The 16624-nt window shown below is 37.9% G+C and overlaps 1 protein-coding gene across 11 annotated transcripts in view; it reads left to right on the top strand.

Moving 5' to 3' along the window:
- The window catches only part of KTN1 (kinectin 1 (kinesin receptor)), a 106169-nt gene extending 90290 nt beyond the window's left edge, over positions 1-15879 (top strand). For 5 of the 11 annotated variants that reach the window (XM_014529253.1, XM_014529258.1, XM_014529252.1 and 2 more), the window contains 9 exons: positions 614-703; positions 833-925; positions 2361-2432; positions 2668-2751; positions 2913-2996; positions 6771-6854; positions 8434-8526; positions 9758-9878; positions 15398-15879. In XM_014529253.1, coding sequence (XP_014384739.1) covers positions 614-703; positions 833-925; positions 2361-2432; positions 2668-2751; positions 2913-2996; positions 6771-6854; positions 8434-8526; positions 9758-9878; positions 15398-15402 — 726 coding nt within the window. In that variant the 3' untranslated portion in view covers positions 15403-15879. The remainder of the gene's footprint in view (positions 1-613; positions 704-832; positions 926-2360; positions 2433-2667; positions 2752-2912; positions 2997-6770; positions 6855-8433; positions 8527-9757; positions 9879-15397) is intronic. The other 6 variants (XM_014529255.1, XM_014529260.1, XM_014529259.1 and 3 more) reach the window with 2 other exon arrangements.
- The last annotated feature ends 745 nt before the right edge of the window (positions 15880-16624 follow it).

Here is a 16624-nt window from a genome sequence, read left to right as displayed (position 1 = left end):
CCCGATCCCTGCAGGCCACCCAGAGGGACCCCACCCGTGCACAAATCCGTGCACCGGTGGGGTCCCTCAGCCTGGCCTGCACCCTCTTGCAATCCAGGACCCCTCGGGGGTATAGTAGTGTGCAAAGCGGCAGGCGGCCGGGGAGGAGCCCAAGCCTGGGCTGGCTGCAACTCCCCCTATTCCGGGCCCTGACTGTGCCTGCCACTGCTGCCGCAGCTGCACTTGCCAGCCATGAGCCCGGCATCTGGCACCCGTTGGTCAGCTGAGTGGTGCTCCTGCTATGGGAGCACACTGACCACCAGGGGGCTGCTCCTGTGTTGAGTGTCTGCCCCTGGTGGTCAGTGAGTGTCATAGTGACTGGTCGTTCAGTTGCTTAAGCTTTTTAGATTGTGTAATATGTTTTGTAGTAAACAGACTCAGTTTTATTAGCAAAACCAAATGACCAAAAAGGTCATTGTACTTTATTGTTCCTTAAGAAGGTTGAAATGTAGTGTTTCATTTTAAAACAGTTAGAAACCATTTGTCATAATATACCAGTAAGTACTGAAACAAGTTTGAAGCACAAAACTTTCTGGTAAAACTAGGGAATTTTTCTTTATGTCATTTTTTGCAGGTTCTAGAGCACAAGTTGAAAGAAGCTGATGAAATGCACACATTGTTACAGCTAGAGTGTGAAAAATATAAATCCGTCCTTGCAGAAACAGTAGGAAATGATTTTTAATCTACATTTTGGTTTCATTTAAAAATCATTAACTTATTCCTTAGTGGCTTAAATAGTTTATTTTAGCATCAGAGCATGAATTTTTCAAAACAACTATACTTTTATCCATAGGAAGGTATTTTACAGAAGCTACAGAGAAGTGTGGAGCAGGAAGAAAATAAATGGAAAGTTAAGGTCGATGAGTCACAAAAGACTATTAAACAGGTACTGTATTTAAAAAGGGAGAGCTTATTTAGAACTGATTTGAAAAAAAAATAATATTTTTATTGACTTCAGAGAGGAAGGGAGAGGGAGAGAGAGACAGAAACATCAGTGATGAGAGAGAATCATTGATTGGCTGCCTCCTGCATGCCCCCTACTGGGGATCGAGCCCACAACCCGGGCATGTGCTCTTGACTGGAATTGAACCCAGGACCTTTCAGTTCGCAGGCTGACGCTCTCTATCCACTGAAACCGGCTAGAGCAGTGATTCTTAAAGTGTGGGCCCTGAACCAGCAACATCAGCATCACCTGGGAACTTGTTAAAAAATGCATTATTGAGTCTCACCCAAGACTTACTGCATCTGAAACTCTGTGGGGCCAGCAGTCTGCTTTAAAGAGCCCCTCAAGTGATTATGATTCCCACCCACGATTGAGAATCATTGGTTTAGAGTCCAACTAAAGGATAATGATAAAGAATATAAAGTGCTTTGAAAGTTACAGAGCTACTATGCAGTGACACGAGTTAAATTATTTGGAGTTCAAAATGACTTTAAAAAATTGGTTTTTATTGATTTCAGAGAGAGGAAGGGAGAGGGAGAGAAAGATAGAAGCATCAGTGATGAGAGAGAGTCATCGATCAGCTGCCTCCTGCACGCCCCCTACTGGGGATCAAGCCCGCAACCCCAGGCATGTGCTTTAACCGGGAATCGAACCATTACCTCCTGGTTCATAGGCCGATGCTCAATCACTGGCCAGGCCACAATGACTTTTATAACATTATGTTGTGACCCATGGCATATAGTATTCAAGAAAAAAATAAGTTCTTATATTCTTCATGGAACTGGATGTTTTTGTACAATCTTAATTTCTCTCCAATTTACTTGGGTGTGTTAAAGAGTGCCATCTGTTGCTTGTTTGTTTTTCTGGGCCAACCTGTGCAGAATTTAGGGATACTGATGGTACTCTATGTTAATACATTTGGGGACTAAATACAGTCAGTTATAAGTTGTTAAAAAATTTAAGCACTTCTGGCAAGGCCTAATATAATGACACGCAAATGGGGTGGATTTTTACTGCAATTTAAATCAAGTTAAATGTGACACTCTCATTTTTAAGGTCTTTTAAAATTCATTATAACTTTAAATGAGATGCATTTCAAGAAAATGGATTAAAATTCTAGAACAGTGGTTGGCAAACTGCGGCTCGCGAGCCATATGTGGCTCTTTGGCCCCTTGAGTGTGGCTCTTCCTTTTGTACAGTGCGATTGAAACTTCGTGGCCCATGCGCAGAAATTGGTATTTTGTGGAAGAGCCACACTCAAGGGGCCAAAGAGCCGCATGTGGCTCGCGAGCCGCAGTTTGCCGACCACTGTTCTAGAAGATAGACGTATCAATATCCTTGGTGGTTTAGTTGGTCATATAATTGTTTCATATTTCAGATGCAGTTGTCATTCACATCTTTGGAACACGAGCTAGAGCAATTAAGAAGAGAAAATAAAGATATTGAAAATGTATGTTATTTCATTGTTTGACTTTTTAGCATTAAGCGTATGGTTTTTTTTTAAAGATCTGTGTTAAGACTTCTTTAGTCTACTTATGCACTTGTTATGCATTTAAGAATAGCTTGTAGTTTTTGAGATAATGGTTTTTTATTCAGAAGTGTCATAACTCTTCATTGTGGGGAAGCATCATGAAGGGAAATCTTAAATGGGTTTGTTAACTTTTCCTTCTTTGTTGCATTACTAGCTGAGAAGAGAACGAGAGAATTTGGAAATGGAACTAGAGAAGGCAGAAATTGAACGATCTACCTATGTCACAGAAGTCAGAGAGGTACTTACAGTAGAATTTTTTCAACCTTGCTTCTCTACTTAAGTTTATAACAGAGTAATAAAATATTTTAGTGTAAGTTGTTAGTGGCAGAGCTTCCAAGTTGCATACATAACATGGGCTACCATAAGGAGATCAATCTTAAACTCTAAACTTCATTGCAGCTGAAAGATCTGTTGACTGAATTGCAGAAAAAACTTGATGATTCATATTCTGAAGCAGTAAGACAGAATGAAGAGCTAAATTTGGTAAGAAGCTTGTTCTCCACTGGGTATCAAGTAGGCTCTGAAAACACTTGTGATGACACGTGGAGAAACCATCCAAACTTTTTCTCCTTGCTAACATCTTTAGCTTGGCAATTTTGTAAGTTTAAGATAATCTTCATATTCTGTTGACTCCTGAGGTGATCTTTCTTTTCTTGATTCCTAAGATGATCCTTCTTTTCTTAGCTTCTAACAATAGCATGTTTGGCTTGCAACTCTTTCTCAGAGAAATTTTCCGTGTTTTATGAAACCTAATTTCTTAAACAGCATTATGAATAAAGAAATGAAACATGCTGATAAAGACTGACTGAATTGTGAAGATTCTCTTCTCAGAGTTACCATAATTAATTAGACCTCTTATTTTTTAACCTGGAAGGAGGAGAATATTAAAGGTTGAAGATGCAGCCTCTTCATTCAAGGGCAATAATCTAATCCAGTTTCTTATTTTAACTGGTCTTTCTGTAAATTACTAGAGGCCCAGTGCTCTAAATTCGTGCACTGGGGGTTACCTCAGCCCAGCCTGCGCCCTCTTGCAGTCCGGGACCCCTTGGGGGATGTCCGACTGCTGGCTTAGGCCTGATCCCTGGGAGCCCTTGTTCCTTACCACCCGTCTGCTCACTCCTTACCACTCAGCTTGCTGTTCCTTTGTGCTGCCACGGAGGTGGGAGAGGCTCCTGCTACCGCTGCTGCACTCGCCAGCCGTGAGCCCTGCTTCTGACTGAGTGGGGCTCCCCCTGTGGGAGCGCACTGACCACCAGGGGGCAGGCAGCTCCTGCATTGAGTGTCTGCCCCCTAGTGGTCAGTGTGCATCATAGTGACTGGTGGTTCTGGTTGTTCCGCCATAACAGTTGCTTATGTTTTTATTATACAGATAGTTAACAAAAAGCTAAACGGGGGGCCAGTTCACTGTCCCTCAGACCGTTGGAGGGCCGGACTATAGTTTAAAAAAAAACTATGAACAAATTCCTGCGCACACAGCAGCGGCAAAAACACCCGGCGGGCCGGATAAATGTTTTCGGCGGGCAGCATGTGGCCCGCGGGCCGTAGTTTGAGAACCCCTGATTTAGGGCATAGTAGTCATGAAGCTATAGACTTAAAGATTTAACTAAAGTTAGCTAAATGTCTATAGACATAGAGTACTCCCATTATTAAATTTCTGGAAATTTATACTGACTGTGTCAGGCTTAGTTGTTAGATAAATATGACTATCTTGTAGTATGTTTCGAAAACAATTGTTATGTCTTTCCGTGACTTAAAAATTGTTATAGCATGTGATTAGATTTTTAAAAAGTACCAGAATAAACTCTAGAAAGATTACAGTAAGTTTTCTTCTTATACCAAGTTAATCCTGCCCAGTTTGGAATTTTCTTACTACTTTGCTGTAGGTACCAAAGAAAACTTCTTAACTTACCCATTTGTGGTTGATTTTCTGTGTTATGTTAGTGATTTATGGGAATTAGTTTTCAGAATAGGGCTCTATGGAATGTACATGTAGAGCCTCATCCTTCTCCCCCAAACACACACATACACACAACAACCTCTTTAGTTTTTAAATGAAATTTTTGTTTTATTTACCTTCATTTTATCTTAATTGAGTCATTCCCACTGCAGTGTGAGACTAGTTTTATACATATGTTTGCTATACATTCATTGTACAGATCACGACTGTGGTATGCTACAGCTGTAAGCCTTACTCTATAATGTGTTTTTAGAAAATAATTTCTCCTACTGTTGTTGGAGACACTACTATTAACTTTGGTGTGTGGTGACTAACTCTAACAGTGGCATCAAACCCACAGGATTATGGTTGAGTCTTCATTCAGACTGATGCTCTCTTTGATTATTTGCTCCTCGACTTCTGTCAGGAGGTTTTTGTTTTTTTTTAATGTTTTTATTGATTTCAGAGAGGAAGGGAGAGGGAGAGAAAGATAGAAACATCAATGATGAAAGAGAATCATTGATTGGCTGCCTCCTATACGCCCCATATTGGGGAATCGAGCCTGCAACCCGGACATGTGCCCTGACTGGGAATTGAACTGTGATCACCTGGTTTATAGGTGAACACTCAACCACTGAGCCACCATGGCCGGGCAAGAGGCCATTTTGAGTGGGTTTTTTCACATTGAGTTTGTAATCTTAATTTTAGTTTTTCTGTTTGTTTGCTCAGGAAAACTGTTGCCACATTTTAAGATAAATTAAATAATTTTATTTGCCTGTACTTACATGGTGTGTTCTTGGGCCAAAGGAATAACCTCTTGCCCGGCCACGGTGGCTCAGTGATTGAGTGTTGAGCTATATAAACCAGGAGGTCACAGTTCAATTCCCAGTCAGGGCACATGTTTGGGTTGCAGGCTCGATTCCCCAATAGGGGCGTGTAGGAGGCAGCCAAGCAATGATTCTCTGTCATCATTGTTGGAGACATTACTATTAACTTTGGTGCTTGGTGACTGACTCTAACAGTGGCATCAAACCCACAAGATTATGGTTGAATCTCATTCAGACTGATGCTCTCTTTGATTATTTGCTTCTCAACTTCTGTCAGGTCTTTTTTTTTTTTTTAATGTTTTTATTGATTTCAGAGAGGAAGGGAGAGGGAGAGAAAGATATTAAATCAGAATTAAGTAAAGGAGCAAAAACTGAAGAAGTTGGGATTTAAATAGAGTTCTAAAAATAGTATTTCCAAATGAATGTCCCCCATTAATTCTCCCTCCAGTTCGAAATGTCAGCATTTTGTATTTCCCCCTTTTGAGTCTCCAGACCTCTTTGGAATGTTATGCCTCTGGGTGGGAGGCTAAATCAGTTAACTTGGTGAGTTTAAATAAAGTTGTGGGTTTTTTTTGTCATTGTAGTCCATTTTCCTTATTCATATTTAATCAGAACAGTTAACAAGATTAGAGGCATTCTGTATTGGCACTAGAGTTTTATAGAGCTTTATTACTGTTTTGACAAGTTGGTTATTGAGAAGTGTGTCTTAGGACATTTCTTGTTGCCATTATTAGGCCAGTATGGTCTTGCACTCATTTCTTCAGTGCCATTTTAAAGGATGAGCAACATTAAAATTTTTGAAGTTATCATTTTACTGGATTTGCAGTCTTTTGTTCAATGTCTTTTAAAATATTACACAATTGACTTTTCTTAACTGTATAGTCATGAAAGTCTTTAAAAATTAAAGTTTCTGACTACTTGCCTTTTATTTATTTTTTAAAATATATTTTTATTGATTTCAGAGAGGAAGGGAGAGAGAAACATCAGCGATAAGAGGGAATCATTGATTTGGCTGCCTCCTGCACGCCCCCTACTGGGGATCAAGTCCGCAACCCTGGCATGCGCCCTTGACTAGAATTGAACCCAGGACCCTTCAGTCTGCAGGCTGACGCTCTATCCACTGAACAAAACTGGCTAGGGCCTACTTGCCTTTTAATTTGAACAATTTCAGTATGAATGAATTATTATGAATAGTGAATAGGAATACTTTTTAAAGGCACTTGACTAGAATTTAATGGTTTTGTTTTTACATTTACAATTTTCTTCTCTAAACTCTAGTTTGTTTCTATAGCTTTTCTTACATTGACTTAGCTTTACAGATGGGATCCTCCACTGCTTAGCTTTTCTATACATCTGGTGCAGCATATTGCTAATCCACTGTGCATAACTGTTAGAGATCCCGTTCTTTCTCATTCATTCTTCAATCCTAGAGGTCTAAGCATAATCAAAGAAGGATGAAAATAAAGTTGATTATGGTGTCCTTTATTTTTACAGCTAAAAACACAGTTAAATGAAACGCTCACAAAACTTAAAACCGAACAAAGTGAACGACAAAAGGTAGCTGGTGACTTGCATAAGGTAAGACACTGCTTGTCCAGAAGATGGTATTGCATTATGCAATATTGTGCCTTGAATCTTAAACAAACATACTGCTAATTCTGCTGTTATTTTTTGCATTATATTAATTTGTTTATAAATTTAAACTATTTGATATATAGTTTTTGGAACTAAACTTTTTGGCTTGTTTTAACATTCTTCATTTGCCTCATCATTTCATCACATTTGTGTAATTAATTTCTTTATGATGTATAGCATAAACTTTAAATTTATTTGAAGTTATTCTTTTTTTAAAACTTATTTTCAGCCATATATTTTTTTGGGGGTGGGGAGGAATTAGCTTATGTAGTTGTTTATCTTTATGGATCTGAAAGATGTATATAGACCTCTGATGTTTCAGAAGTTTGTTCCTTTCATTTATTACTTTGTAGAAATACATTTTTCTTAGTCTCATAAATAGGCAGTTTTTAGGATTACATTTTTTATTCTTTGCATTAGGTTGACAAGTTATTTGTAATTTTGAGATATTTTTCAAAGTATAATTCACGTGTGCTTATTATCAAAGCTGCTTTAGAGCTGTGATCGTGTTCATTAGCAAAACAAATACGTCACTTTTTCAAAAGTTGAAAGAAATGTTTTTGTTGGTTCTGTATGATGTTATGCAAAAATAGGAATTCAGAATTGCTTCAGATTACTTTGGTGTTATTGTTACCAGTAGATAAAATGTGAACTTAGGAAGTTTGTTTTAGAGCTCAAAACTTAGGCACATGATACAATTGTCAAGGCTGAGCAGTCTAGTTTACTTTAGTATGTGGTAATTTTTGACCTCTGGACCAAATATATAAAACATGTAGTTTTAGCTTAGCAATTTAGTTTCTCAGACATACTTTAAGGATATTAAACAGGCACTCAAAGATACTAGATATGCAATGTTATTTGTGATGGCTAAAATGGCAACAATAGGCAATAGTGTTGTGCCCATGTTTATATAGAAAGACCATGTAGCACTTGATTGGAAATGCACATAAATATTTATTGACATGAAAAAAGTTAATAAAATACAATGTGAAACAAACAAGTATAAAACAACATGTATGTTAAAGACCATTTATACATTTTTTTTTTTTTTGCCAGTTTTCTATTTGCCCTTGTATGTACAGAAGAGGGATCTAGATCAGGGGTCAGCAAAACTACAAACTATTTTAGGATTTGTGGGCCACATATGACTTCCTCTCACATACTGGTCTTTGTTTGTTTGTTTAACATAATCCTTTATAAATGTAAATACCATTCTTAGCTCGTGAGCTGTATAAAAACAGGCTGTGGCCAGACTTGGCTGACCCCTGACCTAGCTTAATGTTATCCTAAATGTGTATTGTTTGAATTTTTTAAAACAGTGAGCCATGTGTTTTTATAGTCTGGTGGGGGAGGAAGCTGTTTTCATTTTGGAGAAAAAACTGAATAGGTTGGCTTTACATTGTGTTTTTAGAAGAGCTTTATTCTTGTACAAAAGATGTAAGAAAATCGCTCATTTTTTTTCTTGTCTATATTTAATTATCAGTTGTAGTTTGTGGAGGCTACCATATTGCTTTCTTTACAGGCTCAACAGTCACTGGATCTTATCCAGTCAAAAATAGTAAAAGCTGCTGGTGACACTACTGTTATTGAGAATAGTGATGTTTCCCCAGAATCGGTATGTCTTTTCTTTAACTTCAAATCTCAGGGCTAATTACCTTATAAATTAAGTGAAGTTAAACATGTACAAGATCCATCTATGACTTAAAAAATGCCTTTGTAGCCCTGGCTGGGTTCCTCATTTGGTTAGATTATCATCCTACACATGAAAAGATTGCAAATTAAATCCCCAGTCAGGGCCCGTACATCAGAGGCAAGGGATCAATCCCTCTCCCTTTCTGTCCCTCTCTCTTCCCTCTCTCCCTCTTCCTCTCTCTCTCCCCTTTCTCTTCTTCTCTCTCCCTTCTTCCCTCCCTCCCTCCCTCCCTCCCCCTTCCTCTCTCTCTCAAATCAATTTTTTTTCCCTTTTTTTTTGCTTAAAGTATTACAAAGGGTACCACACATGTCTCCCCTTTTCCCCCCGCCCTTGATCAAATCAATTTTTAAAAAAATCCTCCGGTGAGGATAAAAAAAAAGCCTTTGTAATGTGCTTCCATCAGTCATGTTGCTTTTTTAACTGATACCCTATCTCTGAAATGCAGTGTTTTTATTAATGTTTGTTTTCACTTTAGCTTAGTAAGATGTTAATCAAGGTTTGTGTTGGGAGGCATTTTGGTATACTGTTTAAGAGTATAGACTGCTTGTGTTAGAATCCTGCCCCTACTGCTTAGTAGTTGTAAGACTTCAGCCATATTCCTTAGCCTCTCTGTGGTTTAGTTGCCCCATTTGTAAAAGGCAATTATAATAGTACCTATATTGTAGGATTGTTGAAAGGAATAAGCGAGTTACTGTATAAATCAGTGGTCGCCAACCTTTCGGACCTCATGGACCACCAGTGTAGTCTGCGGACCACCGATTGGCGACCGCCGATATAAATCACTTAAAATAGCTGGTAACACAACAGTGCCTAGCACTTAGAAAAGCTCAGTATGTTTATTGTTGTTTTTACTGTTATTATGAATGTTCTCTTCTTTGGTGCCCTGCATATTTTTTTCTGAGCAGAGAAATGAATTCATATCTGACATTCAGAGATTGTAGGTTTTTCCCTTTGTGGTCCAGTGACAACATTAATGACAGCTTTCTTTGGTGCAAACTAATTTGCATCACTAAGTATCGAACACTCTTTCTCTGTGTGTTTTTATTATTGATTTTCATGTCACCTTTCAGATATTTCATGTTGTATTTAAAACAAAAATGTTCTGCCCTTTTCTCTTGTTTGGAGTTTTTCACTACTTCTATCTTTGTTTTAGGAGTCTTCTGAGAAGGAGACTATGTCTGTAAGTCTAAATCAGACTGTAGCACAGTTACAGCAGTTGCTTCAGGCAGTAAACCAACAGCTCACAAAGGAGAAAGAACACTACCCGGTAGTAGGTAAGAATCACTGAACTATTCCTGTCTGTCTGTGGGTAATAGGCATAGTGTGTGTATGTGAATGTCTGTGTAGAGTGTGTTTATCATAAATACAGGAGCTGTTATTGCCCTAGCAGAAATATTTCCTCTATCTCTTTCAGAACCTCCAGTGACAGCTTTAGCTTTTTTGGAGCTTTATTACCATTTTGTACATATTTTGGTCTTCAGCTTGGAGGGAGGGAAAAAAACCTTTATTTTTATCTCCCTTGACCTTTGCATAAAACATACACTCTTGTAACTTGTTTACATAGGTTTTGTTCATTGCCATAATGTCTGCAACTCCTTTACTTTATCCTGATCTAAGTTCTGGTAAAGTATCTGTGCATTTTTTTTAATGATTTGGTAAAATAAAGTGACTGTGATGTTTTTACTAAGCTAAGATTCTGAGCTGAAAATCAGGTCATCATAATTTCTTTAAATTGGATGCTGGATTTTTTTTTGTTTCTTTGCTTGCTTATAAAGCTAACCAGATCCATTTTTTAACTCCTGAAGTGACGGTCTTAATAGAAGATAAATAAATCCATCACTAACCAAACCATGTTAAGAAATTTTATTGCCTATATTACCTGGGAAAGCTCAGATTTGTTGCCACTTAAAAATGACTTGCAGGGATGTAATGTGCAGCATAGAGAATATAGTCAGTAATATGATAACTATGATTGGTGACAAATGGTTGATAGTCTTATTGTAGTGATCACTTTGCAAGGTGTATAAATGTGGAATAACTGTTGTATGCCTGAAACTAATATAATATTGCGTGTCAGCTATAACTAAAAGTAAGTTTAAAATATATATATTTAAAAGGTGGCTTGTGTTTTAGCTGGTGAATAAGATCAGTTAATTAGTTGATTCCTGGGTTTTATCTGTTTTCAGAATGATTTAAGTCTTATTAGCCTTGGGTAATTAGGATATTACAATATGCATGGAATACTTAAGATATTCTTCTTTCAAAGCTGTTTGTTCTAAAATAATCATGGTATCCTGGAGATGAGTGGAGTGGCTTGTGCAACACAAAGGGGCCACTCATCACTGAACTGTCCCTTTCAGAACCCTTACTTAAGACTCTTTAAGTCTGTACGGAGGCCTCAGGGTAAGTTAGGTGTCCTGGAAAAGCTGGAATGGACAGCTATTTTTTTTTAAGACATTGTTTACATTTATTTATTTATTTAATATCCTATGCTTTAACTTTATTTTTTAATCTTTATTGTTGAAAGTATTGCTTATGCCTCCTTTTTCTCCCCATTGACCCCCTCCAGCCCAACCATACCCTCCATCCTAGGCCTTCACCATGCTATTGTCTGTACCCATGGGTAATGCATGTATGCATATAATGTCTTTGGTTGATTACCTCCCACGCACCCACCCTCCCCCGCCTTCCCTCCGAGATTCCGTACTCTGCTCCATGCTTCCATTGGACAGCTATTTTTATTACAGGGGCATTCTGTCTTTTTTTTTTAATCCTCACTCAAGGACATGCTTATTGATTTTAAGAGAGAGGGGAAAGGAGAGAGACATTGATGTGAGATAGAAACATCAATTGGTTGCCTTCTCATACCCACCCCAACCAGGGATCAAACCCACAACCTAGGTAAGTGCCCTGACTGGGAATTGAACCCCAACCTTTCAGTGTATGGGATGATGCTCCAACCAACTGAGCCACCCAGCCAGGGCCTGCCTCACTTTTATAGAATGATTATCCCCTCACCTGCCTTAGCATATGTTCTCCTTTAAAATGCTATTTCAGGCCAGTTACCTTTAAGAAGACTTTCCAGATAAACCCAGCTCATTCTTTTAACCTGTCAGCAAAAAAAATTATATCGTAGTCTTTAATCCTTAGGATGTTGACCTTTCAGTTACCTAGAGTTACACTTCTGCCACATTACCACATTCCCAAATTAGGAAATACCCTTGCTTCCTGCTTCTTCCCTCCAATGTCTTAAGCCCTACTCTTTTCTCTCCACATGCTCCTTCTGTTCAGTCTTGGAAACCTGCTCAGATGTCTTATTTTAACCATGCACTTCCTTTAGGTTACCACCCTATTTTTTCTTTTATTTCACTGTTCAACAAAATTCTTAAACTATTCTCATAACATCTACTTCTTGATATTAACTTGTTCATCTAGTGTAGAATGGCTTCTCTTCCTGCCTTTCCAATGAAACGTGTTTTTTTTTGCTGAGGTCATTAGTACTTTCCTAATTGCTAGATCTAATACAGGTCCTTTGTTTTCATGGAAGATAAATGAAGTATGCTAAATAGGCTGAAGTCAGTCCATAGGTCTTGGTGTTATAAGGGAAGGGCTCATTTCCAAGAGCTTAAAAAATTATGAGATCACCGATTACCTTTGTCTTTAGACCTCATCAGTAGTATCTCTCCAGCATCTCAAAGGTGTTCTTGAATATTTTCTTTTTTCCCCGTGCACATGGGTTGCTCATATTAAGTCTTGTGAACCATCTTTGACGTGGCCTTTTTCCACATTTACCTTAATCATATTAAATTTGATACTTATACTGATCATTGGTAATAGCACTTTTACTTTTTAAATTAAAATTTTTTTATCTTGATTTACAAAGTTATAGTAACTTGTTAAATAAATATCTATGCTCTGGAACACAGCTAAAACTGAACTGTTTGGCAGGCAGCTCCCATAAGTGATAGCTCAGCAGTCTTTTGGGAACACAGCTAAAACTGAACTGTTTGGCAGGCAGCTCTCATAAGTGATAGCTCAGCTGATGAGCATAAGTCCATATCTGGCAAGTGGAAGGGAGGGGCGGAGCATGAACAGTAGTACAGCAGGAAGGGTAGGATGGGCTGTGTGAAGGTGGAGGTCCACCAGGCACTGAAGACCTCCTTCCTTCTGTGTGTTCTGCCCAGCACTGACAGCACTGACAAGGCTAGCTCCTCCCATAGATCCCTTGGTTCCCACAGCTCTTCATTAAGTGTTGGTGTCACTCTCAGGTTTTTAACTTCAGCCATCATTTTAGCTCAATGTATTCTCCTTCTTGTGAAGTAGTTTAAAACTACTAGATGATTAAATTGTAAATATAAATTTTTAAATCATCAGAATGTAGGGTAATAGGTTAAAGCTGATATCAGGAGATTTGTTTTTAGTATATATGAATTGTTTAAGATAATGCTGTACATTATCACTAAGGGAAAAGCTATTTTTAAAAGACAAAAATGAGAGAGGTGATAGACAGTAATTTAGTTTTCTAAATCCTAATACACAGTACTTAGCATTTTTGTAGGCATAGGAGTATTTATCTTATATCCTTAATTGGTAAGACCTTAACCTTTCTTTTCTTTTGGATGTCTTCCTACCCATCTCCTATTCCTCTCCCTGCAAGCCCCAAAAAGAAGGCTATCAGACCCCTGCTTTTTAAAAAAATTAAGATAATTGCTTAATTATCTCAATCACTAGTATTTTATAATATACTTTTTTGTTCCCAGATAATCTACTCTTCTTTATATTTCATATTTGCCTGACTTTGTGTTCTAAGTGTGTACCTGTCTGTATCAAAAAACTTCATCACCCCAGTGTTTTGATCTGTTTGATCTATAACAAAAATCCCACAGACGAGTGGCTTAAACAACAGATTATTTCTCACAGTTCTGGAGGCTGGGAGTCCAAGATCAAGGTGCCAGCAGATCCTGTTTCTAGTGAAACCTTCCTGTTTTAAAGATGGCCATCTTCCCTTTGTGTCCTCACATGGCAGAGGGGTGAGGGAGGTCTCTGGATCCTGTTTATAAGGACACTGATCCCTGTCATGACAGTGGGGTCTTCAAAGATCTCACTTCTAAATCCCATTTACATTGGGGGTTAGAATCTCAACATAAGGCTTTAAATGGACACAAACGTTCAGACCATACGATTCAGCTTCCCTGACCTTGGAACCAGTTTGTGGAGTCCTGTGGAGGGAGGATGATAACTTTAATAGCTGACACTTCACAAGTGTGCCTCTAAGCATGAGCATGCTTCTAGCACATAGGCATTTTCATTCATGTAATCTTCACAACACCCCAGCATGGTTTAATTCCCATTATCAGTAGACCCAAAATTGGTTCTGTAACTTGCTGTAGGTCACACAGCTAGTAACTGGTGAGCTGGGGTTTAAATCAAAGTGGTCTGGGCTCAGGGTCTGTGCTCTGAATCAGTACTTTTGTTCTCCCCGATTCAGACATCGTGTGCTCTGATCCCTTCTGCCACTTCTTCCTTTTCTCCTCATTCTGTCTCATCCTTTGTTGCCAGCTTCTTAGAGTTTCTTCTGCTAATTCTGACTTTTTCCTAAAGTTGGTCTGTATTTGGTTTATCAATAATGAATGAGAGAGGCTCTCAGTGTTATCCAGAAAAACTGGGGTGAAGTTTTGTGTATGTGTTTTGTATGTATGTGCTTTCCCTACTCCCATTGACAAATAGATTATTTTATGATGCTATTGTCTCTTGTTTCTGAAAGAAAGAATTCTTTTGTAGTGAAGTACAGTGTTGACATTCCAGATAAAAACTAGCTTTTATTTCTACACTTTACACTTGATCAGGTTTTCATTTTCTGTGATGTGTTTACATAGCACTTTATAGTTTAATATATGTACTTTCTGATCAGCTGTTAATCTTGTTTAGATAACATGATAGCCAGTGATAACTTTTAACTTTCTAATTGCTTCTTTTCCCCCTCAACTTCTTATTTTGAAAAATTTCACACAAAGAAGTGTTGAATGAATAGTACATTCACATAGCTTACCTGCTTCATCGCTCTCTCTCTCTCTCTGTATGTTTTGTTGATGTCAAACCATTTGAAAGTAATGATGACATTTTATCCCTGAGCACTCCAGTGTGCATCTCCTCAGAACAAACACATTCCTTTACGAGTCCACAGTATCAGTATCACATCCCCCCAAAAAAACCAGTAGTTCTATATCATCATCCAATATTAAACCCATATTTAAGTTCCCTTAATTATACCTCAAGTAGCTTTTTTTCCCCCCAAACCAGCATTCTATCAAAATTCACATGCTGCACTTGGTTATGTCCTTTGAAGGTTAATTTCTTTAGTCATTTTATCAGACTTGGAAAGCTTCATATGACCTCAGAAAATCTCTGAACCTATTTATGCATGAGTGGAAAGGTAAAAATTTCAGTCCCTCTTTTCAGTGCTACTCACTCACCTGAATAGCTGTAGAGTTCTCTTGAGTAGAACTAATAAAAATGGATTCTCAGTGTTGTTCTCTTAAATGTTTTTTAATAGGATTTCAAAATCCTTACATTATTCTAAATTTGGTATGAAGTTTTGACTCTCATATTTTAAAATCCATGTAAAAGTTTCTGAATTTTTTCCCCTTGGATTACTATTAATATTACTTGCTTTGATCCTAGTCGAAAGGACCATGCTAGTTCAAATGTGTACTTCTGGTGCTTGTTAGATGTTTCTGATTGCCTTTTGTTTCTTTGTTTTAAAATGAATTTATTTATTTCTGATCTTTTACAGAGTGAAGTAATTGAGAAACTGTTCATTCAAGAATAACAGGAGGCATTGTATTATATTTTGCCAAATTAAAGCCTTATTTATGTTTCCACCCTTTCTACTTCGTCAGAAACACTGAACAGAGTTTTGTCTTTTCTAATCCTTGTTAGACTACTGATTTAAAGAGAGAAAAAAAAAAGCCAACTCTGTAGACACCTTCAGAGTTTAGTTTTATAATAAAAACTGTTTGAATAATTAGACCTTTACATTCCTGAAGATAAAATAAACATGTAATCTTTTATCTTATCTTGCTCAATAAAATTGTTCAGAAGATCAAAAGTGGTAAAGACAATGTAAAATTTAACATTTTAATACTGATGTGCACTGTTTTACTTAACATTTTGGGGAGTAACTGCCTCTGACTTCCACTCAAGAAAACACTTTTGTTGCTAATGTAATCAGTTTTTGTAATGGCATCAGCAAATAAAAGGATGCTTATTATCAGACTTGTTCTAATTTCATTGAGCTTTAATAGATTCTATTAGCATTACAGGCCAACACAGTTAGTGATTTCAACCTTCAGACAAGATGAGATAGGCATTGTTGCCTATCTGCTGGAGCCCTGGTCTTCTCTGGGATTCTGTGCAATGTAAGTCTTGTCCAGAAGAGTTGCCGGTTACAGAAAGCACAAGCAAATATTTAGGGTTTCATGCTTACCACCCCCACTTGAGGTTGAGGAGCTCTACTTTACTTTTACTATTTTTTTAAGTAATAAAAATTAACTTTTTTAGTTTCCTTCTTGCCAGGCACTATGTTATAGTTCATGTGTTTATTTTATTTTTTTTTAATCCTCACCCAAAGATATGTTTTTATTGATTTTTTTAGAGAGAGAGGAAGGGAGGGAGAGAAACATCGATAGGTTGCCTCCCAAACACACCCTAACTAGGGGTTGAACCCACAACCTAGTAGGTATGTATCCCAACCGGAAATTGAACTCACAACTCTTTGGTATCTGGGATGATGCTCCAAGTAACTGAGCTACCAGGCCAAGGCCATGTGTTATCTTTTTTTGTTGTTGAAGAAGCTTTAAAAAAAAAAATTGGTTGGCCTGGCTGGCATGGCTCTGTGGTTGAGCTTCGACCTATGAACCAGGCGGTCATGGTTTGATTCCCGGTCAGGGCACATGCCTGGGTTGCAGGCTCGATCCCCAGTGGGGAGTGTGCAGGAGGGAATCTTTCAATGATTCTCTCT

Source organism: Myotis brandtii, unplaced genomic scaffold (genome assembly GCF_000412655.1).
Source record: "Myotis brandtii unplaced genomic scaffold, ASM41265v1 scaffold675, whole genome shotgun sequence".
Classification (NCBI taxonomy): Eukaryota; Metazoa; Chordata; class Mammalia; order Chiroptera; family Vespertilionidae; genus Myotis; species Myotis brandtii.
The sequence above is the reverse complement of the archived record's forward strand: the minus strand, read 5'-3'. Positions and strand labels throughout refer to the sequence as shown.